The sequence below is a fragment of the Zeus faber genome (genome assembly GCF_960531495.2).
Source record: "Zeus faber genome assembly, chromosome: 5".
Lineage (NCBI taxonomy): Eukaryota > Metazoa > Chordata > Actinopteri > Zeiformes > Zeidae > Zeus > Zeus faber.
Genome location: NC_137192.1, coordinates 874,786 through 901,703, shown reverse-complemented (window position 1 = coordinate 901,703; position 26,918 = coordinate 874,786). Strand labels below are relative to the sequence as shown.

Genomic DNA, 26,918 nt, shown 5'->3' with positions numbered 1-26,918 from the left:
GTTAAAGCGCAGCACAGGGGTGTTTCAGTCTCACTTGTTTGTGGAAACTTTCTTCTCCGTATCGTTATGAATTACGCGAAGCGAGTGGCGGAAGCTCTGCATCATATTTAATCTTAATCCGACCAGTGCGATAGATCCAAGTCAGTGTTAGCAGCGCGTACTGGACTTCATTTTCCGCGATGATAGTCAGTTCTCCGACAGCGACTCGGAGACAGACAGCGATTCTGAATCTAATATTACTCCGGACTTGGAGACATTTCAAACAGCAGATTTCAAACTTAATGGGACGATGAAACTGAATATTTTCAAGAACCACTGGTTGAGACCGACGATATATCTGTTGTTGTTACAACGGAAGAAGTTGATGACGTGATGAAGTCCGTTGAGGTTGGTGACAGATTTTCAGATTTCAGATTTTTTGTGACTCATATTATTAATAGACTACATTTTGTTGTGTTGTCCGTTCTTTTAACTCCAAAATTATTCCACTTTTATAAAACATGTATATTCCTACTGTTAAATAAAAGCTTTTTTAAAAACCAAATTAGTTGTGGTGTTGAGCTGTTGGTGAGTGACACATTCAGCAGTAAGTAGCCATGAGGCTTTGTTTGTCCGCCAACTCCATTTGAATTCTGGGAGCTGGCTGAATGAACCTGGCATGGGTAATTGGGTGGGTGATTATCTCAGAAACACGGTTTGCCACACCCTTGTCATTAACAAGTCATAGCTTTAAAAATATTTGCTTGATTTGCACAAGTGACATCTTGTTTGGAATCTCTGATTCTCCACTTCCAAATGATGCGGGGAAAAAAAATCTCGGAAGCCCCCAAATGACCCCACAGTACGCGGTGGGTCACATATAGCCGCATATCACATGTTAATCTAATTGGCTGTTATCATTGTCACAATGTAGATTGGGAGATTCATGTCACAATACACTCCTTAACTGAGAGCAAATGTTTAAATTATGTGACCCACCACAGCAAAACTTGCATTGTCGCGCATTTCTCAAATCGCCACGAGCCACCAAATATGTTGGAAAAAAAAAAAAAAAACCTTTCTGGAAGGAAAATTTGATTTTTCCAGATTTGTGTTCCTTTGTGTTTTTTTTTTTTTTTTTTTTAAATCTCTCAACATCATTTTCAAAGCCGAGTTTGATATATAAATAGTAGATAAATGTTAAACCGCAGAGTTAAATATTCCCATTAGGTTACATGGGGAAACACAGTTCACTTACGAGACGCTGAACAGCGCTGAACAATGCCGATTGAATGTTTCCTTTAAAGCGAGAGTCCAGGTGAAGATCATTCCTCCATATTCATTGTGATGTGAAGTCACAATGTGAAACTGTTTTGATGCAGTTCGAACTTTAAATCTTACGTGTTTTATACACCCACCTGGATTCATTGTTGTGTAGGCGGTGTATCATGCGAACGAAAGCTAACATCACTTCTGTAAACAAGACAGAGCCTTCGGAAAACTTTGAAGGTGATTATCTCAGAAACACAGTTTGCCGCACCCTCGTCATTAACAAGCCATAGCTTTAAAAATATTTGCTTGATTTCACAAGTGACACCTTGTTTTGAAGCTCTGCTTCTCCCCTTTCAAATTACGTCGGGGAAAAAAGTGAAACGGCCTCAAAATTACTAATCAAAATTATTAATAATAATTGTGGGTCACATATGCTAACACCACCAGTTGCCCTCACATTTTTTTATTTTTTTTTCCTTGATTTTTGAAAAAAATCAAGGAAAACATAACAGAAAGAGAGAGAGAGCAACATATCTAAATAATAATAATACAATAAAATAAATATATTTCTAAACCCAACCTGGGGACATCAATAAACAGAAAGATATACAATGGGGGAGGGAGTGGGGGACCCTCAATCAGACACTTCAAGTTCAAGAGATTATTTGTCACATAAGCTCAATAGAAACTGAAGACCACAACTCAATATTTTCCTCCTTAACCCCATTCATCCTTGCAGTGGAGAGTTCCAAGTAGACAATGTTCAAAAACAGAAGAATCCAGTGACGGAAAGAAAGATCATGTGAGGGGCTTCCAGCCCGTTGCAATAATCTTTTTCCCCACTGTAAGGACTATGAGCAGTATGCGCTTCTTTGTTTGCAAAATGTGAAGCAGTGAGAAATCATTAAGGATCAGCACCTCAAGCTTACCACAATACAGCGCGAGAGATTGTGTGATGGCCTCGTGCTCCCCACTTACCACCTGGTTTAACCCAGATGTCGCTGTTTTATGGCCACTCTGGCCACAATTACGAAAACCTACTGTTCTCTAACATTTCCACCATTCAGTGAAAACGGCGCTATGGCCCCATAGTTTCCCAGCTGGTTGCAAGTGGAAATCAGTGGAGGCTGCATGTAAAATTTCCTCCAAGTGGAATACTAACCCCTGGGCCAATCCAGACGTGACACGTCACCATCTTGGGAGTGTCGCGTCATTTTGACAATTCGTCAGATCTCACTGGGTCCGTCTTCATTCCGTCTTCGTACTCACTGAACAAGGTTATACATAGCATTGGGGCACAAGGAGTTTGATTTCCTCGGTGTACAGATTTATTTTGGAAAAAAATTATAAATCCAGAGTTGACTGGTGTGCTGTCTGGTCCACCATTCTCCTGTCATCGAGGGACCTGAATTTTGTTCATAGAGCTTCAGCACAGCAGCAGGTGATCTTATACTAGAGGCCCGGTCCATGATGTGAAGTAGTCTCTTACATTGTCAGAGGCAAGTCTGGTTCTTATGAAACCAGTTTGGTCACAATGGACAAGCTTAGTCATGTAATCTTGAAGGCGTTGTGACAGAGCTTTTGCAGAAATTGACATCTGAATTAAGAAATAACAAGCCGATAACTAGCGTAATTGGGGGAATCTTCATCTTAGTAGTATTTCTTTAGTAGATCTCTTCTTTAGTAGTAGGGATATGATGGCAATGTTTAAATTTCGAGAGAAAAAACATTTTCCAATTGAAAATTGTATCACCAAAAAGGAGGGGGCACCAATATGTTTCAGCAGGTAAAATACAATTCAAGGGAATGCCATCAAACCTGGTGATTTGCCTTTTCACATTTCCCGAACTGCTTCCTTAATTCCATCTATTGTCAGGGGAGAGTCCATTGTCACTGCCTCATCAACAGAGAGCTGAGAGATTTGGATGTTATCTAAAAAATCGCCACACTTGGATTCATCAAAACAAAAAAAGGAATGTGCCACCCCCCGACCTAACGGTATTAATGTCAGCGAATTGTTCATCAGCTTTCAGTCGTAAGGCCAGTAAATGACTAGGTCTGGGACTATTAAAATAGTAATTCTGTCTCATCCAATGTGTCTGGATTTCAGCTCTATGTTCAAGAAAAGAGTTTATCTATTTTCTCATCAGTTCGCTGTAACTGCTGGAGAGCTCCATCCCGAATTGTAAATCTCATCTCAAGTTCTCGTAATTTTTTGTGCCTGAGTTTTGCTTAGAGTGGATGTACAGTGGGGCAAAAAAGTATTTAGTCAGCCACCAATTGTGCAAGTTCTCCCACTTAAAAAGATGAGAGAGGCCTGTAATTTTCATCATAGGTATACCTCAACTATGAGAGACAAAATGAGAAAAAAAATCCAGAAAATAACATTGTCTAATTTTTAAAGAATTTATTTGCAAATTATGGTGGAAAATAAGTATTTGGTCAATAACAAAAGTTCATCTCAATACTTTGTTATATACCCTTTTTTTGCAATGACAGAGGTCAAACGTTTTCTGTAAGTCTTCACAAGGTTTTCACACACTGTTGCTGGTATTTTGGCCCATTCCTCCATGCAGATCTCCTCTAGAGCAGTGATGTTGTGGGCCTGTCGCTGGGCAACACAGACTTTCCAGGACCTTGAAATGCTTCTTACGAAGACACTCCTTCGTTGCCCGGGCGGTGTGTTTGGGATCATTGTCATGCTGAAAGACCCAGCCACGTTTAATCTTAATGCCCTTGCTGATGGAAGGAGGCTTTCCATTCATTCTTTCCTTTACACGGATCAGTCGTCCTGGTGCCTTTGCAGAAAAACAGCCCCAAAGCATGATGTTTCCACCCCCATGCTTCACAGTAGGTATGGTGTTCTTTGGATGCAACTCAGCTTTATTTCTCCTCCAAACACGACAAGTTGAGTTTTTACCAAAAAGTTCTATTTTGGTTTCATCTGACCATATGACATTCTCCCAATCCTCTTCTGGATCACCCAAATGCTATCTAGCAAACTTCAGAGGGGCCTGGACATGTACTGGCTTAAGCAGGGGGACACGTCTGGCACTGCAGGATTTGAGTCCCTGGCGGCGTAGTGTGTTACTGATGGTAGCCTTTGTTACTTTGGTCCCAGCTCTCTGCAGGTCATTCACTAGGTCCCCCCGTGTGGTTCTGTGATGTTTGCTCACCGTTCTTGTGATCATTTTGACACCACGGGGTGAGATCTTGCGTGGAGCCCCAGATTGAGGGAGATTATCAGTGGTCTTGTATGTCTTCCATTTTCTAATAATTGCTCCCACAGTTGATTTCTTCACAACAAGCTGCTTACCTATTGCAGATTCAGTCTTCCCAGCCTGGTGCAGGTCTACAATTTTGTTTCTGGTGTCCTTTGACAGCTCTTTGGTCTTGGCTATAGTGGAGTTTGGAGTGTGACTGTTTGAGGTTGTGGACAGGTGTCTTTTATACTGATAACCAGTTCAAACAGGTGCCATTAATACAGGTAACGAGTGGAGGACAGAGGAGCCTCTTAAAGAAAAAGTTACAGGTCTGTGAAAGCCAGAAATCTTGCTTGTTTGTAGGTGACCAAATACTTATTTTACTGAGGAATTTACCAATTAATTCATTAAAAATCCTACAATGTGATTTCCTGGATTCTTTCCCCCCATTCTGTCTCTCATAGTCGAAGTGTACATATGATGAAAATTACAGGCCTCTCTCATCTTTTTAAGTGGGAGAACTTGCACAATTGGTGGCTGACTAAATACTTTTTTGCCCCACTGTATGTAAGACAGTTTTTTTTCTAATGAACCCCTTGACTGAATTCCATTAAATTCTTGGGTCATCAACCATGCCATTATTGACATCGAGACACCTGGGCAGTCCAATCTCAAATTGTGTCTTGTATGGATGCATTGTGAAGTAAAGACGAGTTAAAGTTCCATCTAGGGGCCCTCTGTGGTGAGGGACAGTAGCTGAACAGAGTACAAAAAGAAAAAAAATATGTATTGTTGTAATTTAATTCGGGAGAATCAATACAAAACAATACTTTATATTTATTTTGTATTTAAACTACATCCCTCAGATTGCACCAGATGCTACGACCTTGTGCTTGTGGTTCTGTAAACCCACCTTTCTCCTCTCACTCACTCAACATCCACTCATATGCAACGGTACTTTATTATCCACTGAAGCATAATGCTGCATTGCTGAGGTAAAATGGGAAGTGGGGGAGTAATAATCAAGCACAAAAATGTCACCGTAATGTTAACATATAAAACGTGAGAAGCACCGATCGATCGGCCTGTTTTCAGCTTGATCGGCTATGACTACTGACTGGCCGATCAGTGTCAGATATATCAGATCCTGTCCCGGTCAAATGAACACGCCCGATACAGTCTCACAGACTCGTACTCGTAAAAATGGTCCGATACTCAAACCCGATACAATGTATTGTAACGTAGTTGATTTTCAAAAAATGAGAGCGAAAGAAAGAAAATGTCAGCAGTTTGGAGGTACTTCAAGGGAAACACAGAAGATTAGATAATTGATTTGCGTTCAAGCTCAGTCATTTTGATTTCAGCAATTTTGCTTTCAGCGCGTTATCCGGTTGTGGACTGAAGTGCAGCGGTATTCCCGTCTTCAAGAGCTTGGAGGGCTGAAAACCTGACTGAGAACTATTCCGAGAACTTAGCAAATGAAGTGCTAACAGTAGCTTTAATAGCAGCGGCGAAAGATCCCTACCTGCCGTGCCATTTTCCCAGGCACAGACTACGCTCGTGTGCAGGGCTTGGTGGTTGAACTAGTGGCCTGGCCGCCTCTTGTCAGCTTCCCTTCCTTGTGTTTTTCCTGGGCTCCAGCAGTGGAGGACGAAGACAGGGCTGACTGTAAATTGCAATAGAAGTCACAGGGAAATTATGAAGTTTTGCTCGATAAAAAGGCAATAATTTGTCACGTAGCATGAAGAGCTAGAGATGAACACGTGCTTCCCTCATCGAGTCAAACCGGAAGTTCTCACAATGTTATCTTGAAAAACAACATCATAAGGTTTTCTACCTTGCACCATGTAAATTTCACATATAGGGCTAATCCCCAAATATAAACTTTGCAAACTTAATCAACTTACATTGTGTTGCAGGTTTTGTCATCACATCGGCTACCATCTGGTCTGTTGGGCAATAATCCAAACTTATTTTCCCATTATTCACTTCATAAACCTTAGGTGGTGCGTACTGGCGTCCATCAATGCCTTCTAATAGTTGTACTAGGTATATGTGACCCACCACGTACTTTAGGGTCATTTGGCGGATTTCGAAGTTTTTTTGTTTTCACACTTTTCGCAAAAGTGGAGAATCCGACCTTCCAAATGAGGTGTCACTTGTGCAAATCAGGCAAATATTTTTAAAGCTATGACTTGTTAATGACAAGGGTCTGGCAAACCGTGATTCTGAGATAATCACCTTCAAAGAGCTACCCACACCAGGTTCATTCAGCCAGCTCCCAGAATGCAAATGTGGTTGGCGGACAAACAAAGCCTCATGGCTACTTACTGCTGAATGGGCCAATCACGAACAGCATCAACAACACAACTAATTTTGTTTTTAAAAAAGCTTTCTTTATCAGTAAGAATTTACATGTTTTATAAAAGTGGAATTATTTTGGAGTTTAAAAGTACAGACAACACAACAAAATGTAGAGTCTATCAATATTATGAGTCTCAGAAAATCTAAAAAAATCTGTCACCAACCTCAACAGACTTAAAGTCCAGTACGTGCTGCTAACACTGACTTGGATCTATCGCACTGGTCAGATTAAGGTCCGAAATATGATTCAGAGCTTCCGCCACGCGCTTCGCGTAGTCAATATCGATACGGAGAAGAACGTTTTCACAGTCAAGTGAGACTGAAACACCCCTGTGCTGCGCTTTAACTGTCTGTATACGGAAGTGACATAGGTGCGTGATGCAAAGGGTTCTTCTTTGAGTGTGTGTAAAAGTAGTACGATTTAAAGGTTGAATTCTATCAAAACGGTTTCATATTCCATCACATGGAATATGGATGAATGATCTTCACCTGGACTCTCGCTTTAAAGCAGGGGTGTCAAACATACGGCCCGCGGGCCGGATCAGGCCCGCAAACAGGTTTAATCTGGCCCGCGAGATGATTTTGTAAAGCATAAAATTGAGCTGCAATTTTTCAATGAATGAAACTGCTTTTCTAAATGTGTCCAGTGGGTGTCACAATAGCAATTCTGTTAAGCAAGCAAACTGTTTATACTGGGGCTGAACAAGTAGGCTACAGCCAGTCCAGAGCTAGCCTGTCCTTCTGCCTGACCAATTTGAACATTATGTGCTTTGGCACCCTCATTGCCCCAAAATGTCTCTGTCAAAAAAGAGAAAAGTGGACGCAGAGTGCAAAGTATTCCAAGAAAAATGGTCATCCTCCTATTTATTCACGGAAGTGAATGGGAAAGCTGTGTGTTTGGTGTGTTCACAGCATGTTTCAGTGCTGAAAGAATATAACCGTCCTCGCCACTATGAAACTCTTCATGGCGACAAATACAACAACTTTCAAGGACAACAGAGAAGAGAGAAGGTGAATGAATTATTGGCGGTTCTGAAGAAACAGCAGTCTGTGTTTACTCGTCGCCAAGAAATCAGTGATGCTGCAGTGAAAGCCAACTACATTATAGCTAATAAAAATTGCAGTGGCTTCAAAGCCACTTATTGAGGGGGAATACGTAAAAACATGCATGCTGAAGGATGTGGAGATTGTGTGCCCTGAAAAGCGCCAGGCTTTTGCAAATATCAGCCTGACAAGAAATACAGTTGCAGGATTTCTGATCTTTCGGCGGATTCGGACAGCCAATTGAAGTGCAGTTTTAAAGTCATTTAGCTGATATTTTCACCGTACTCATCGGCGCACTGGACAGGCTTGAAGTGGACTGGTCCCGCGCTGTCAGCCTGGCTACAGATGGTGCGCCCTCAATGGTCGGGAAAAAGCAGGTGTTGCGACAAAGTTCAGAGAGAAAGTGCAGACTGCAAATGGAGGCATGCCGCAGCCATGAAGCGGTTCAAAGATAAAATAACGGGACTATTGCGGGAGTTTGAGACACGCTTTCAGATTTTTGGTGAACTGGAGAAAGACCTCAAAGTTTTTTGCTCGGCCATTCATCGCAAATGCGCTTCATCTGCCTGTCAACATCCAACTTGAAATAATAGACTTGCAGTGTGACTCAGATTTGAAGGGCAAGTTTGCCGCAGGTGGCTTGGACACATTTTATCAGTATCTCTTGCCAAGTTACCCCAACTTGACAGCACTTGCTGCAAAAGTGTTGTGCATGTTTGGAACCACATATCTTTGTGAGCAAGTTTTCTCTGTAATGAGCATCAATAAAACAAAGCTGCTCTCAAGGCTCACAAACAAGCACTTGAATAACATCCTGAAATTGGCTACCATTCAGGGTGTGACGCCTGATATTGATGTAACCCCGCTTAAAAAGCAGCATGAGATACTGCACCCTGATATAGTTCTGTGAAAATGATTGTCTTCTGTGGAAATAATAATGTAATAATGTCGGTCACTTCAGTTCATAAGTTTGGTTTGTTGAAATTGTTCATGCATTGCACAGCTTTTATTTTTCTATCAAGACATAGTGTAGCCTACAAGGCAGGGAGTAAATCAACCCTCTTGAATAGTTTCTACCTCGGTTTGTATGGTTTGTTGAGTTAGCACAGGATTAATATGTGGAAATGACAAATGAGGTATTTGATACATAAGAGAGTTGTTTTATTTATTTATTATTTATTTTGTATTTTTTTTCGATCGCAGATAGGCTGTGACTTAAAGTTTAATGGCTTTCTAGATACACTGAGACGAAGTCTAAGTTCTTTTTGGAGTAAAAAAAAGAAAACAATCTGAAGTTGTCGTTATTTTTAAGTTTTTATGCCATGATTTTACTGGTCCGGCCCACTTGAGAACAGATTTTCCTCCATGTGGCCCCTGAGCTAAAATGAGTTTGACACCCCTGCTTTAAAGGAAACGATCGATCGGCGTTGTTCAGCGCTGTTCAGCGTCTCGGTAAGTGAACTGCGTTTCCCCATGTAATCTAACGGGAATATTTAACCCCACGGTTTAACATTTATCTACTATTTATAAATCAAACTCTGTTTTGAAAATACATTGAGAGATAAAAAAACACAAAGGAACACAAATCTTTTCAACTTATTTGGCTGCTCCTGGCGATTTTAGAAATGCGTGAGTTGGCGGCTTTTGCTGTGGTGGGTCACATATACACTTGTGTGGTTGCAGCTAACCCCATATACTCTGCCTCTAATTGGACAGTGCAACATTTGCTTCTTTTTGGTTTTCCATGAAATAAAAGGACCATTCACATTTAGGCTTAGACAATTAGTGGTTGTACAATGTCTGTCAGTTACATCAGTCACCCAATTTGCATCACTGTAGCCCTAGTTTCTCATTGTCACATTTCCTTATTTACAACTTTCTCAGTTGTGCCTTTCAAATATCTTAGTACATTAGTACTTAGTGCATAGTTTTAGAGTAGTCCATTGCTCTTCCATTGGCTCAGCAAAGTACTGTTTACAGTTTACTTACCATATAACTCAGGTTACTATATAAATCGGGTCTTGTACACATAGTCCAATAGATTAGGTTACCTACTGCCTCTCTGTACCTTCTGACATCACTCATCATTTCTGCATCATCAGTGTCGTTAAATTTTTGTTCACAGGGTGTCGCTCTAGGTTTATAATCTTGCATGTCAAACCTTTCAAGACTTTCTCCACATCTCTTCTGTGACATTTTTACATATTTATCACTCTGGTCAAAATCGATATCATAAAATATTTCAGTTTGCCAAAGTCTTTTATCTTGATTTTTTTCTGTGAGATTCTCCTTCACAACCTTCAGTGCATTTTGACCAAGCAGCAATGACCAAATCATCAACCCATTTTACCATCAATTTCTCATTTTCTGTTTCCCTTATGTAAACACAATGATCAGCTGGATTTTGCAAAGTCGCCTTTTTTAGCCTATACACCAACTTTCCATTTGCTAGATTACTTCTCATAATCCTCTGGTTGTTCCACATAAATCTCGCAATCTATTGGTGCATGGTGATAGGCAGTTTTGACATCCATCTGATGAAAAGTCAGGTTTTCCTGTGCTGCTCTTTGCATCAAAACCCTGATGCTGGTCAAATACGTACTCACTTAAATAATCTGGTTTCTTCCCCACTCGAGAAGGGTAGTGGGTAGGCTCATGGTTGATTTCACCTGTGACTTCAGCTGTCTGTGCTTGGCTGTTCACATCAGCCATAGTCACTCGAACCTGGCCCTAAGTATGTCCTGTACTCACAGCAGTATTTTGCCTTGTCATGCTAGCCCTATTCTGCACCTCAAAGCCCTCGTCATCAGGCATCTCAGTATCTGGGGCTCTACAATTGTCTTTTTTTCTGCACTTTCCCTTTATCAGGATAGTAGTCCATGTAGGCTGGGCTATTCTTTTCGTACCCAACAAAGATTCCCTTCTCTCACCTTGAGTCCAGTTTTTTCTTTTCCTGTTTATAGGCGTCACACACTGACCCAAACTTGTGCATCCTGGAAATGTTAGGCCGCCGTCCTGTCACATTAAGGAAGGCGTCAGTTTTGTGCCACAGTTAAAGCATCTGTTCCCTACTAGAGCTGCTGTCTGCACTGCACAGGTCCATTACTCCTTTGGTAACTCGCTTTCTATTACCATGCACCTAGCCATGTCAAACAGGGTGCGCCAATTTTGCTCAGCAGTACCATTCTAGTGTGGTGAGTATGGGGCTGATCATGTCTAATCCCATTTATGATGAGTAATGCCTGGTAATTCTTTCCCATGAATTTTACACCATTGTCTGACCTGATACATTTAATCTTCCCCTGTGGGTCTGTATCAGCAAGAAACTTCTCTGTTGCATGCACTGTCACTCTTAGTTTTTCAAAAGTAACTGCACTGGAATAATCATCATTGAATGATTATGCAAACCTATAACAGTCTCTGGACTCTGGGTCTATTGGTCTCGCTAGAGACTGTGTGTACCAACTTGGAAATGTAGTGCAGGTTTGTCTATTTTACCATTGATTGTCATACCATTAACACTCAGTAATTTCTGAATATCACCATATTTACAGTGCCCTCGGACATCATGCCATGTCTGCATATCATAGCACCCCTCACCAAGTCCGCCTTCTATCACCTCAAAAACATCTCCCGTCTCTGTCCCTCACTCTCAGACTCCGTGGCAGAAACCCTCATGCATGCTTTTATCACCTCCCGGTTGGACTCTCTGTAGAAGCCCTGGACAGGCTCCAGTATGTGCAGAACTCAGCTGCCAGGGTTCTCACTCACACCAAGCCCTGGCAGCACATCACCCCACCCTCATCCACCTCCACTGGCTCCCGGTCAAGTTCCACATCTCTTACAAACTCCTCCTCCTCATACAAATCCCTTCACGCACTCGCCCCCCAATACCTGTCCAACCTCCTCCACCAGCACACTCCATCCCGGAACTTGCAGTCCTCAGACATGGATCTGCTGTCCGTCCCCCGTACCAGACTGCAAACTTTCGGGGACAGAGCTTTCAGGGTGGCAGCCCCCACCCTCTGGAACTCTCTCCCTCCCGTAATCCCTAATGCCCCAACCCTGGACACTTTCAAAACAACCCTCAAGACCCTCCTTTTCACTATGGGCTTTCCCCATTACTTAGTTTTAGTTAGTTTAGCTATCCCTTTGTTTTGTTTTGTTCCTGCACCTCTCCCTTAATCTGTTTCCCTCCCCCCACCTTGCCCCTCTCCTTTAAAGCGAACCTTGGGTTTTTTGAAAGGCGCTACACAAATTTAAGTTATAATTATTATTATTATTATTACGCTGGTCATCACATTCCTCATTTACTATGTGTAAGTAGTATAGTCTGTTATACTCATGAATGTGGAATTTTGTACAGTCTGTGTTGGAGGAAGTTTTTCCCTTGCTTGAAGATTACAGTCGCTCCACTAGCAGTAGCTGCTTTTACAGAAAAGATGTCCTGCGGGTATGAGGGGACGAACGCCTGACTCAACGTCGTGTTGTGAAGTTGCCCTCTGCTGTCGATCAAGCAAACCTCCACGTCTCCTCTGCGCTCCACCACTCGGTTGCACTTTGTGTCATGACCCACCTCCACACAGTGTGTCTCGGCCTGGAACCTGTCGTCGAACTTCTTGAACTTTGCATATCATCATGGGTATAGCAAAGTATAGCAAGACTTTCACCTTGACACCATGGCCTGGCTGGATCTCCACATCACCGGTGCTCATCTGGAATATATACATACATAGGGAAACCTTCTGCACGTTGTACTGCCTCTCTTTCCGTCTGCAGGTTGTGTCCTGATATGTGGTGCTTTGACACTGACTACACCACTGCCTGTGTTGACATGCTTTGGCATTGTGTCCTCTAAGGCCACATCTGAAAGACACATGTCCACTCTCTCGGCTCCCCAGTCGCTACCACCTGCCAAAACGGGTCTCGCACTCTGTTGCACTCGTGCTTTCATGACGCTTGCACTCGGCTGCCCTCGCGCCTTCATGACATTGTTGTCAGATGCTGTTGTGCGCATCTTCTCAGCTTTGTAGTTTAATTTTGAATTCAGCAAAAGGCATTGCCTGCTCACTTTGCCTGACATGAATGGCAAATGGGGATGGTAGCTCAGGAGGTAGAGCTGGTCGTCTAGTAATCTAAAGGTTGCTGGTTTCGATTCCAGGCTCCTCCTGCTAGCATGCTGTAGTGTCCTTGAGCAAGACACTTAACCCCTAATTGCTCCTGATGGCTGCGTGCGTCGGTGTTTGAATAATTGTAAGTCGCTTTGAATAAAAGCGTCTGCTAAATGCAATGTAATGTAATGTTTTGAATGATTCTGGCTGTCCCTTGAAAATCAGTGCTCCTAACAGCCCCTCACTCAATGTCTCACCAGCGTTCCTCAATGCTGTGATGGCTGTCTCAGGGCATATAACGTAATCAGTCACACTCTCACTGCTCGACTTTTAAAGTGAAATCCGTTCTGTATACAGGCTAATTACACGTGGCTTCCCTGTGCCTCCATAATAGTCTCAGAACCTCTAGTGCTTTCCTCCCATCGTTCGTCGCTTCTCACATTACCAGCGACAAACTTAGCATTTTTTGCCTTGTCTTATGCCAGTTCTTCTTCCTCATTGGCTCATTTAAAAAAGGGTCCTTTGGCCCTTGAAATCGAAGATGGCCCAAAAATGTTGTCTCCCACAGTTCATAGTTCCTTTTATTTCCGTCAAAAACTAGCCGAGACCAACGGCTACTCAACTTGTCCCTTTTCAACGATTCATGGTGCTAGCATAGATGCTAACTCTCACTGGACACGCATCGCAACGTTTCTCTTGGTGGCAACTCACCGGGTAACTCTGTTGGCAGAGTTTAATTATTTAGCCATGTTGGCGTAAGTAACCAGTGCTAGCTGGAAAATATCTGCTCCGACTGGAACTCACGCAGGAAGAGAGCTTTATTGATTGCCCATTTTTATTTATTCATTGTCTATGTCACAGTGTAGGTTGGGATGTTCATGTCACAATACGCTCATTAACTGAGATCACATTTTTCATATATGTCAACAGCCGTGTCCATTTTATTACTGACTTTTCTTCAGTCCCCCTTTCTGTTGCTTTGACTTGCCCCTAACTTCCGCCTCACTCCTCTCCTTCTACACCCCCCCAGTGATCTGGCCCCTGGACACCTTTGGGTTATTGTTATAATTTGCATAAGTCCATCTGTTTTGAAGGGAGGGCCAGGATAGATTAGCCACTATCCTGGCCCTCCCTTCAAAACAGATGGACTTATGCAAATTATAACAATCCACTAATGACCTTGAACCACACACGCACGCACGCACGCACGCACGCACGCACGCACGCACGCACGCACGCACGCACGCACGCACGCACGCACGCACACACACACAGTGTTAGAATGTTGTATGTCTGAAATACCCCCAATGCTTTCATTAGTTATTGTGTGAAAAATACATTTCTGCTGCTGGCCACGGTCTCCATTTGCATGTCAGTCGCTGTAGCTGCACGTAATGTGTGTGTGTGACAAAATAAAGATGAGCTTAGCTTGTCCAGTTTAATGAGGAAAACTGCTTCAACATCCTCTGTAAGAAAGGTTCTACAATTGTTCATTACAATTCTTAGAATTATAATTTCAACAACAACAATCATAACACGGTAAATTGAAGTTGTCCATATATCTAACAGCTGCCCAATGACTTTTTTTTTGTTTATTTTTCCTTTTTCTTACCTTTTCCCCATCTCTAGTGGCATCCTGTGCGTCCAATCATCACCTCTATCTCCAGTGGAGTCGTTTCCATCTGGGCCCAAAACCAAGTGGTGAGTAATAACCGACCAAATCACGTTGGAAGTCAGTTGGATGCATTGGGACATTTGTTCCTCAAGTACTTCTAATGGTCTATCAGTCTATTCTTGAACATTTCGTCTGTCTATTCTATAATGTTCTATTTTCTAATCATCTGATATCATGGAAACATGACCTGGTGGTCACACTGCCAGATTTATTTATACCATATATGTTATGATATTAGTTATTCTTTCTAGACAAGAGAGAGACGTTAAATACCTTGAGGCTCGTATCACCTGCTAGCATACCATCAATGTGTCCTATAAAACTCGGTAGATTTCAAAAACCAAAAGTGTTAACAATGTATTTACCTTTTTTGAGTCTATATAAACAACCCATATATTGTAAAAAGCTATGCTGAAATTATCTGTATCATGTCCTCTTGACTTAAGGAAAACTGGAGTGCCTTTGCCCCAGACTTTAAAGAACTTGATGAGAATGTGGAGTACGAGGAGAGAGAGTCTGAGTTCGACATTGAAGACGAAGACAAGAGCGAACCAGAACAGACCGGTACATACGCACCTATGGACAGAAGTTAGAGAAAGATGAGAACATCAACAGATGGGTTTGCTATTTTTCAACCCAGGCCATAAATATTGGTTTAAATTTTTTTTTTTTTTTTTACATTTTTAGTCATTTAGCAGACGCTTTTATCCAAAGCGACTTACAATAAATGTACATACATGTAGATAATGTACATTAAATAATGCAGTTACGGGGTTAATTTATTTATTTTTTTGTTAAACTCCATTGAATGTCATCTTCTAAGCCGGAAACTCGATGACTTTTCCTAAAGTGACCCATTAACAAAACTGGAAATATTTCCAAATGTGAGCTTTTTTTATACAGCTGCTACACTTTTTTTTTTTTATATTATTATTTATTTTTTTATAAAGATTCGGTTTCACTTCAACTCAGACCATCCATAAAATGAATAACAGATTTGCCAGAGGGGCCAAATAAAGAAAAAGAGATGTTGCTGAGATCTTATGGCGGAAGCCTGAAGCAGTTAAACTGGGCAGAGTTTGCGTAGTGGCACAGCGCCCTGAAAGGAATCAACAAAATTATGAAACTTTGTGTATTTTTAGTAGTGAAACACGATCCTAAACCACATACACTACTGCATAAGCAGTCCTGCTCAGTGATTTTTATTTAATTATTCATGAAATAAGACATAAGAAATATTACTTGTATGTATTAATTAATGACCCAAGTACTTAACATGAAATAAAACAACTTATTTTTTTAATGGACGGTATCCATATAAAAAAAAACAAAAAAATCCTATAAGAATCTTTTAAAAGTCTTTCAAAAGTCAAGGGGGGCCTCAACAGTAAGTGTGTTTACATGCACTTAAATGGGTTAAGGAAATATTACATTTATTGGAACTGTCATGTAAATGACAGTTACGTCATGTGGGCACGGAAAGTATAATTTGGCCTTTACAGTTCAAGTATCTTCTTGCCATCTTTACTGACCAAAAAATATATTAAAATCTTTATCGTTGTTATGAGCATTGGGCATTTTCTATTAACTTACTGAAAACCACTGCTACTGCTAGTATCTTTTTTTTTTTTTTTTTTTTTATCATTTTTCAATTGAATCAAAGAAAAATGTGAACAAAATCAATGTTTTTAAAATGTACATACATGTAGATAATGTACATTAAATAATGCAGTTAAGGGGTTAATTATTATTTTTAGTTAAACTGCATTGACTGTCATTTTCTAAGCCGGAAACTCAATGTCTTTTCCTAAAGTGACCCATCTTAAGTAGTAAAAAAATAACTTATGGAGCAGAGTTAATAAGGCCTGAGTTTTAAAAATGGTAAACAAAAAAACAAACAACTTAATCTACTGCAAGGATTGGAGAGTCTGTTTAGTCTGCCTATGTTTTTTTGTGTGATTGTTCAGGTGCAGACGCTGCAGAGGATGAAGAGGTGGACGTCACCACAGTTGACCCAATTGTTGCCTTCTGCAGCAGGTGAATGATGCTGCTAGACATTAAGGAAAAGTGTGGTCCAACTGTAAGAGTTGGTTTTTGTTATTTAACGCTTAAAAAGAAAAGGTTTTAAGGTGATCCATATCAACATTTTTAGATCTTTTTTAGATCAAAAGTTTCATAGGTCTCAGTAGAGCAGGAACCTTCTTTGAAACAATTTCAGACCTAAGACTGTTCGAATCCTCCTTTTTGATAACTTTTCAAAATATCCCAGGGCACGACAGTAACTGTTGCCCAGTTGCCCTCATCAATCAGATTGAGTTAGTTGGCAACCATTTCCTTGCCTCTGGTTGCCCCCTTTAACAACCACTTTTTAACATAAAAAATAGGGACAGCAAACAGCAAAACGTGCACCCCAAAATAAATACATTTGTTGCATTAGTGATATTTAAATATTTATGTTTCATCCGAGATTTGTGTTTATTCATGTGCGCAAAGGTACCTGTTCATGTTTTAATGTCTTTCAGATTTTTACACATTCATAGAAAGTAAAAGTGTGCGGCCTGCTCATAGTTGAGTTCTTAAATCCCAGTGCACCACAGGGCATCTCTGCTGCCTGGCTGCTGACAGTGCCGCAATGGAAGGGTTAGGGTTAGGGTTTAGGGTTAGGGTTAGGGTTATTAATATACATTAATTACATTAATGGGCGGAGCACTTTAAAATCATGGAAAAAAAATCATGGAATCATGGAAATAAATTGACCCATAGGTATTATTGTGTCAAATTTCAATGTGTGTTGTGAACTGTTACAAGTGTGTGCAGCACAGAAACTAAAAGCAGTTTTTCCATATCAGTGCTTGCATGCGGGACTTTGAGCATTAGCTAATCATTTGAGCCAGTTGAATAATGACAATTAGACCAATTTAATAATGAGATTATATGATGGCAACTTGCCAAGTAGGGCTTTATAAATAAATTAAATAAAAACCAATGCCTGTCATGTCTTACTGTGAGAGAAGCCCACCCAACCTTTTCAAATAAGATGCAATGACTGAGTAACTGTCACTTGTAATACATCTTAGGGCGGAGTGATAAACTGAATCTAAGGGTTTAAGAGTTGAGGCAGAGGCTTGTCTATAGATAATGTCACCGTAATCCAAAATAGACAAGACAGTCTCAATTATCCGCTTTCTACTGAACATAGGAAAATTTGCTTTGTTTCTGTACAAATATCCATCTTTTTTGTCGCAGCTTGCTAAAAAGTGTCAATGTGAAATTTAAAAGTAACTTTTTAATCCAGCCAGATACCAAGATATTTACACTCAGAGATCCTGTCGATTTTGTGTCCAAATTACTGTCCATAATATCTCTATATCTAGAGAACAGCATATATTTAGTCTTGTTTGAATTCAGGACTAATTTCAAATTAAATAGTGCGTCTTGCAATTTGTCAAAGGCTTGTTGTAATGAGATGATTGTGCGTGAAGATCCCAGTGGGTCAGCAGTTTCTGAAATACTCAGACCAGTCTGGCACCAACAACCATGCCACGTTCAAAGTAACTTAAATCCCCTTTCTTCCCCATTCTGATGCTCGGTTTGAACTTCAGCAAGTCATCCTCACCATGTCTACATGCCTAAATGCAATGAGTTGCTGCCATGTGGTTGCCGGGTTAGCTATTTGTTTTAACCAGCAATTGAACAGGTGTACCTAATAAAGTGGCCAGTGAGTGTATTTATGACTATAACATGGCCAGCATTCAAATTGAGACCATCTAAAACCTAAGAAGGGCTATTATTATCATAGTGAACACAATCAATGAAGCAATCACTTTTATCTTGTGCTTAATCCTGTTACTACTTGATGATGATGATTTCATTAACTAACTATTTGAACCATCTCCTAGAATATTGAAAATTATTGAATGTAAATTCGCCAATACTCCAATTACAAACAGCTTTTACAAGCTTTTCTTAGAGAACATTTAATAATCTTGTGTTCTATCAGGATAGACAGATTGATTAGACAACTGCTGCGAACATGCACATAGGCCACCTCCGGGGATCACAAAGATATAATTTCCAGCAGGACTTGAGGCAATTCCACAGCTCCCAGTTGGAGCAGAAAAACATTCCGATTACAGTCATTGTTTGATGCTTTGTCTGATGCAGTGGCATCACTGAGTGCGGGTTCAGGGGAGCATTGTTGGTTGGGCTTGGTTGTGCGTATGTGGCAGTTGGAGGCCAAACACTTCATGTTCATCGGTGGAGAGGAGGAAGAGCAGAAGTCGACGCTTGCATTTAATTTCACACAACAGAACTTTGTTCGTTGTTCAGAAAATGTCCTAAGTTATTCAGCCTGATGTTGGCCCATCTGGATCTCTGTGCACAAGGTTTTCACAGACCTTCTCAGCAACGCAGGAGTAGAGTGTCTCCCAGAAGAATATCAGGCAGATTGGGATGTCCTTCGGGCCTCGGTGACATCCCTTGGTGCTTCACATGCTTGCTGCATACGTTGTCAAACAGCCAGTGTCATAGGGAAACACTCCGGGGTTCTCTGATAGCAATGTCTCTTGGTGATATCACAGTAATCATTAACTCAAACTGAACATTGCTTCAACAACAAGGTACATTTAGGAGAATTTCACGTTTAAATAAGAGCTAATCGAAATGATTCTGGTTCTATAGGGCACTCCATAATATCTGACAATAATTGAGCTCAAGGTCTTTTCATTTGTATGCTTGCATGCATTTCATCTTACAATAATTCCAATTGAGCTTATTAAATAATCGTATTTGCAAATCAGTTAAATACAAATATCAATAAAAAAACATTAATAACAAAATTTAAAAAACCCTCTTCGACAGGGAAGAAGAAAGCAAAGCGCCTTCCTGTATTTGCTCGTGTTGATCAGATATTTGGGGTGGGGGGGTGTGTCAACAGTGACGAGGAGCTGGAGGACTACAAGGCCCTGCTGTACCTGCCCATTGCCCCAGAGGTGGAAGACCCTGAAGAGAACCCCTTCGGGCCCCCACCAGACACCTCCACCCAAGGGACCCCCGTGGAGGACGTCCCAGCGGCCAGCGACAAGAAGCAGCGGCAACCCTCATCTGAGGGAGGCCCAGCCAAAAAAAAAGCCCGTACCACCACTATAGAGCTGCAGGGAGTGCCTTGCGATGGTAAGAGGAAACATGAAACATGAACAAATATAGGAAAACTGTTTATTCAATCAATCCAAGTGGTTAATTTACACTCAACAAAAACCCAAAACAATTTGAACATCGTACATTATGAACGTATAAACCGCAAACTTAAAATCAATACACAGAACATCGTCAGGAACAAACGCTTGAAGATCCTCACGTATGGAACTGTGATGCTCACTTGAAAGGGATACTCCCAGATTTGGGGAGAAATTAGCTCTTTGTAATAGACAGTTGAATTCATGTGTGTCCAATACGAGATTGTAAGAGGTTGCACGCTAACTGTATTAACTCGATGCAAGGCTGCAGAGATTATCAACAAGCCCTTCATGCCTCTCAAAAGCAATCACTATATAAGTGATTGTTTTGCACTTTTCTGTGTAGTAGCGGATCATTGTAATCGGCAAGAAAGGAGTGGAAAAAGGCTGGTTGGGTTGGTTGTTAAGGTTGGATAAATGCTTAGATCAGGGGTGTCAAACTAATTTTAGCTCAGGGGCCACATACAGCCCAATTTGATCTCAAGTGGGCCAGACCAGTAGTCATAGCATAATAACCTACAAACAACGATAACTCCAAATGTTTATTTTTATTTAAGTGCAAAAAGTACAAGTACATTCTGAAAATGTTCACATTGAATGAGCTATCTTTTTACAAAACATTATGAACATGAAATGTATTTAAAAAATAGGTGCAATTTCAACAACAACATTTAGTCAGAGGTCAGAGGAACTAAACAATATAATATTTCACTTTTTGATCAAAACAACTTGTCAAAATCTAGAAAATATTTTAAATTTACATTCATTTCCACACCTGTGTAGAAATCATGACCACCTGAACTGACACACCACACCAAACAAACTGAAGTAGGAACTATTAAGGAAGAAAGTTAAGTCATCCTCCTGTCTTGTAAATGTATAAAAAAAAATACATAAAAGCTGTGGCAGTGCATGAACAATAGAGTTCCACCAAACCAAACTATTTTGTACTGAAGCTGCTGACTGACATTATATTGCAGTGTTGAGTGTCTTTAAATATTTCCACAGTAAGTATTTATTTCACATCAAGTAGGCTTATTCCCCGTTTACTTTGCTCCTGAAACTTGGCATCTTTTAGTCTTCACAAGTGCATCAATATCAGGCGTCAAATCCTGAGTAGCAGCCAATTTCAGGATGTCATTTAGATGCTTGTGTGTGAGCCTTGAGCACAGCTTTGTTTTTTTGATGCTCATTAAGGAGAATACTTACACCAAGGTAGGTAGTCCCAAACATGCACAAGACCTTTGCAGCAAGGGTTGTCAATTTGAGGTACCCTGGCAAGAGATACTGATAAAATGTGTCCAAGCCCGGGGAAAATTATCCTTCAAATCTAAATCACACTGCAAGTCAATAATTTCAAGTTGTATGTCGACGAGCAAATCAGAAGCCTTGACTGTGAATGGCGAGTGAAAAACTGCGAATTCTTTCTCAAGTTCACCAAAGACCTGAAACCGCTGCTCAAACTCCCGTAGCAATCCCCGAGCAGGGTCACCACTTGACAGTTGTCTCCCACAAAGTCAGCTTCAACTTAAACGCACGTATCCTGTCATAATACTGTGTGACAACTGTTTTTTGCTGCCTTGCAGCATTTTGTTTAGATAATTCAAGTGCTCTGGAATATCCACCATAAATGCTAGGTCCTCCAGCCAAGAGGACCTAGCATTCTAGGTATTGAAAGTCTAGGTATTGATATTCCAACACTGGTTTACACTTTTTTCCATGAACTGTCCGATTTCCGTAAGTAGATCAAAGCCTTAGCACGGCACCTCAGCTTAACCACCTTACTTCAGTGTGGTATGACAGGCCATAGGTAACATCTTTATCACTGAGAAGGCTGTCAAACTGACGGTGATTCAGACCTCTGGCTCGGATAAAATTAATAGTTCTGACAACAACTTCTATGACGTGATCCATTTTTAACGACTTTGCCTCCTAGTGCAAAATACAATGAAATGTCCAAAAACGATGTCCTCCATTTGCAGCCTGTATTTTCTCTCTAAATTTTGTAACACCTGCTTTTTTCCCGATCTATGATGGCGCACCGTCTGTACCCAGGCTAACAGCAGAGAGTCAAGAGTTGAAAATGTAAATTGCAGTTGTGGTGTCCGTCATAGGCACCAACTCAAGGAACTCCTCGGATCAAAGTCCCATCAACACCACGAATGAATATGGCCAGTTGAGCAACATCCATAATGTCTGTGCTCTCATCAATTGCAACTGAAAATGCAACAAAAGACTTGACTTTGTGCTTCATTAGGCTCTCCAAATCTGCCGAAAGATCTGAAATCCTATCTGCCAGTGTTTCTCGTCAGGCTAATGTTAGCAAAAGTCTGTCGCTTCTCAGGGCACATAATTTCTGCAGCCTTCAGCATGCATGTTTTCACAAACTCCCTCTCACAATATGGTTTTGATGCTGATGCTATTTCGCTAGCAATAAGGTAGCTATCTATCACTGCTGCATCACTGATATCTCGGCTACGGGTAAAAACAGACTGCTGTTTCTTCAGACCCGCTAACAAATAATTTTTCTTGTCTCTTCTCAGTTGTCCTTGCAAGCTGTTGTATTTTGCGCCATAATGAGTCTCATAGTGGCGCCGAATATTATATTCTTTGAGTACTGAAACCTGCTGGGAACACACCAAGCACACAGGGTTCCCGTTCGCCTCTGTAAATAAATTGGAAACGGTCCATTTCTCTTGGAAAACTCTACACTCCAATTTTCTCCTTGTTGACAAAGACATTTTAGGTAATGAGGGTGCCACAAAGTGTAATGTTGACAGCAAATGAAAACGAAGAATATTAATTTTTTACTGGCAGCTCCAGCATAAACAGTTTGCTTGCTTGACAGTGTTGTTTGCGACCCCCAGTGGAAAAACTTGAAATAGCAGTTACTTTTATTGAAAAATTGCAATTGATGTCTTCTCTGTAATTTTTACACTTTTCAAAGTAATCCTGCTGGCCGGATTGGACCTTCTGGCGGGCCGGGTTTGGCACCCCTGGCTTAGATAAATTCACCAATAACAATTGTATTGGTCCTTTTTCTTGAAACTTTTTGTTGTGATTGCTGTAGTGTATTTAGAAAAGATGCCATTTGCCCTAATGTGTGTGTGTGTGTGTGTGTGTGTGTGTGTGTGTGTGTGTGTGTGTGTGTGTGTGTGTGTGTGTGTGTGTGTGTGTGTGTGTGTGTGTGTGTGTGTGTGTGTGTGTGTGTCAGAGGTGCACCCCCTCCTGGGTGTGAAGAGTGACGGTAAATCCAAGAAAAAGACGGCAGGCCGTCCGAAAGGCTCCAAAGGTAAAGATAGAGACTTCCCCTTCAGGCCCAAGGCTTACCGGGGCGATCGGCCCCCTTTTCCTGCGGACGCCCTCGCTAGCACAGGGCCTGGAGGTGGAGGAGGAGGAGGAGGGATGAAGGGCAGATTGGAAGGGGGCCTGGCCACAGGTAAGGACGCCATCGCCCTTGGCATTTGAAACCGTTCCTGCAGAGTCTCCAATTAGAGCACCACCTAGCTGTCACCCAGGGGCCCAGGCCGAGCACCCTCCAAAGGCTTTCAGCAGCAATCTGGATGTGGAAAACATCTCTAATCCATGATTTGGTTTTTATTCTCTCAGATGCTGAAATATAATGATATTAGTATTAGCTGTATTTTCTGCCCAGTGAAAATGGTATTGTTTCATCCAGTCCAGATTGTGGCAGCATAGCTCTCACTAACTTCAGCACGCCTCCACACCCCCACGTACAACAACAAATCTCTTGCCCTTATAACATTTTAGAGGGTATCCATGAAAATATTGCTGATATAATGTACCTTAGAGGCTATCCATGAAAACGTTTCCTTCTTTAACACCCCCCCCCCCCCCCCCGGTTCTGACTACTACTTGTGGCTAGCTTCTGTCTGATTTCCCGCTTGCCCTTTTGAACCTCCTACTCCTGCTCCCACCTGCCACCCTCCCTGGGTTTGTGGTTTTGTTTGGTTGTCTGTTATTACATTTGTGCGCCTGTGTTTGTGCAAACCAGTTGGCAACATTTGCGGATATATTCATTGATGTTCAGGTCAGTAGGCTTCAATCACCAGAATTTACTTAAATTCTTCTCATCTTTGTTTTTGGAAATATAGCCCTTCAGCGCTGTACGGCTGACGGGCTATATGACTTAGCAAATCTTGATGCAAAAGAAAATATTTTTAATGACCCAGCCAGGACTCAGGAGTTGATTGATTTACAAATAAAAATATCAGTCATGCACCTCAAGCAACCCATCTACGTACCCCAAGAAGTGCCTTAATTTTTGTTTCAGCAATTGGGTGAGTGTGAGAGCTAAATTTAGACTCAAACTGAAAATATTGTGAAAGATGTGCAAAACTCATAGTTTTCATGGTTGAATGTTCGGTGGGTCATATGAGCACATAAATACCGAAAAAATCTATAAAATGACTGGGAGTTGGGAGCCAAGTGACTCTTCTCACTCTTGTTCATCGTTCACCTGTGGTCCTCTCTTGCTCACCATGCAGTACACGGAAGATTTTGGAAAGTGAAAGACTACCCACAAAAAAGTCTTATAAATAATACTAATATTTTGAGTTCTGACCCATCCCTAACACTTGAAAATTAAATCTGATTGTATGCAGGTTTTATGGAGGAGGTCTGGGGTGTTTGTGTTAGGATCTTGTTCCTTTAGCTGCTAAAAAAATAAAAAATAAACTTCAAACTGATAAAAAATCAAAAGCAATCCATGCATGCTGCACATGTTCCTAAAAAAGTTTTAAATGAAGAAATAATTAATACCCAGATTGTTAATCGTTTAAACAACTTCCAGCTGTTAAATACTCTTTAATATGTCTTCACAACAAGATCTATAAGATGCAATGTTACTAAGTGTTTTTGTGAACCCCACAGGAAGTCTGGTTTCGCAGGCGTACAAACAGCTCGATATCGGAGGGATGGACTGACGTTGCTCTGGAGAAGAAATGAGAGTGGGGAGCAAAAAAGCTTAACCAAACACCTTCGCTACCCTGAAAAGGACTTCTGTGGAAGAACAATATCTGTTGTAGTCGTGACACCGCAGCCCATTGTGAGGAGTTGACCCTGGATTTGAATCAGGTGTTTTTTTTAAGCCCATCAAGCTTTCTTTTTCCTTCTCTCGCCTGTTGGACATGCTTGCCCAACCCTTGACTCTCCACTATTTTCCCTTATAGCTCTCTGTAGTACGATATTGTGATTTATTGATGATAAATGTGCCACTCTGCTGTGTCACTATAGGACTTTCTTCTGTAATGTTTTTCTACATATTAAAACTATGCGTATTTGAGTTGTAGACGCAGCCTTCAGTTTGTTTGCCTTGTCAAGACAAAAACAAGTAGAGCATTGTGCTTGTCCTCTCCTCGATCTAGATGTGGTGAAAAAAATAAATAAATAAATCTCAGGATTAAAGTATACTTGTATTATAATAATATCTTCCTGTTAAGGTCTCATATGAAATTGTAACTTTTTCCTGCACATCTGGATTAATACATTTTTTTGCAGACCAATGAAACATGTAGAATGATGGTTGGATTGGGGGTTTTTTTGGTACAGCGCATGTGCATTCAAGAGCGCTGTGCACTTAAATAAAATATATAAATAAATAAAAACACATTTGACCCTAGTCGCACCAAGGCATATGAGCAGAGTAAAAGTTACTGGTACTTATAATTTAGTTACTAGTTGTTAGTCCAACAGTAACATTTTAATTTTACTAGTCAAAATGTATTTGTACTAGTACTTGGTTTTTAGATAACTATTGCAACAATACTAGTTTCTAAAAATGTAATACTGGTAGTTATAATGGCAAGCCGTGCTCGCATTTATTAGCTTTTCAAATTATAGTAGTTGCAATTGTGATGTAAGTAGTTGTAATATGTTTGGTATAAAAAAAACAACTGGATAATTCAAACGTTTTTAACCATGTTTATTGCTCTTTAAAGGGACCCGGATGTTATGGCTCCATTTGCTACGTCTGACGTCCAAGCCAAGAAGAGATGTTTTAGAATACAAAATAGATTTTGTACATCTGGGGATGCCAGATGTTTATTTTACATTTTTAGAGGATACCTATTCTGGTACTTTTTACACAAGTTAATATAGGTCTCTGAGGTGAACATTTGAACATTTTTGCTGAAAACACCACTCAAATTATGCATTCTAGCCACTTTAAAAGGTCTCTAAATACATTGTATTCTTGACGCTCTATTTAAATTGGAAGAGCCACCCTCATGAGGCCATAAGTTTTGTGAGCCAATGGGGTTTGAGCTTCCGGGTTTCATTGTATTTACTCCATAAGCTTTATCTGATTTCACCTTATCAGCCCACTAAAATCTGTTCCTGAACAAATTTGAGGCAAGAAATGAGCAGTTCAGCTGCTAAATTTTTAAATACTTACATTTCCATCATATGTAGTTTCTTAACGGAGAAATCAGGAATCTGGAAAGTCGATCGGCATGTGTGGTCGAAAACATAAAAAAAAGGTACAAAACAAACATTTCCAGGCAGATACAGCAAAATGCTTCAAATTGACAAATGGATGGTTTGAATGGGGAGTGAGTTGGTGGGTCGGGAATTTATTGCATCAGGGGGTGCACAGCCACTTGGCTTGTATGTTATATGTACACTATAATACATTTATAATACATTTATTTTATTCAAGTCTCAGGTGAGAGGATAACTTGACTTGTGGAAAGCTAGATTTGTTTTTAAAAAGTAATTAGTTGGCTCGTGACTGTGATTAAGTTGCATAAAAATCCACCAGAATGCAGGAACAAAGGTTGCTGAAACTCAATTTCTTTGCAGTGTGCATGGGAGAGTGGCATGCACCTGGCCACCCTAGTAACATTTGTATCTCTACTAGTAACATTCTTTTATTAAACTATCAACAAGCTCTTTTGTCTTGTAATTTCTCATGACAGATAAAAATGACATTGTTACTGGTAAAACAAAAGAATGTTACTAGTTACAGCCAGAAAAGGCACTAGTTCCTAATGAATAAGTACTAGTACTGTATTAA

The 26,918-nt window shown here is 40.7% G+C and overlaps 1 protein-coding gene across 2 annotated transcripts in view; it reads left to right on the top strand.

Moving 5' to 3' along the window:
* Window positions 1–25,187, top strand: part of rbbp5 (retinoblastoma binding protein 5) — a 50,991-nt gene extending 25,804 nt beyond the window's left edge. Inside the window, exons 9-14 of one of the 2 annotated variants that reach the window (XM_080001298.1) lie at window positions 14,603–14,674; window positions 15,095–15,212; window positions 16,616–16,685; window positions 19,585–19,820; window positions 23,097–23,174; window positions 24,776–25,187. In XM_080001298.1, the coding sequence (XP_079857424.1) occupies window positions 14,603–14,674; window positions 15,095–15,212; window positions 16,616–16,685; window positions 19,585–19,820; window positions 23,097–23,174; window positions 24,776–24,828 (627 nt within the window). In that variant the 3' untranslated portion in view covers window positions 24,829–25,187. Of the gene's footprint in view, window positions 1–14,602; window positions 14,675–15,094; window positions 15,213–16,615; window positions 16,686–19,584; window positions 19,821–23,096; window positions 23,322–24,775 lie in introns of both variants that reach the window. The other variant, XM_080001297.1, reaches the window with a different exon arrangement.
* Window positions 25,188–26,918: the final 1,731 nt, after the last annotated feature.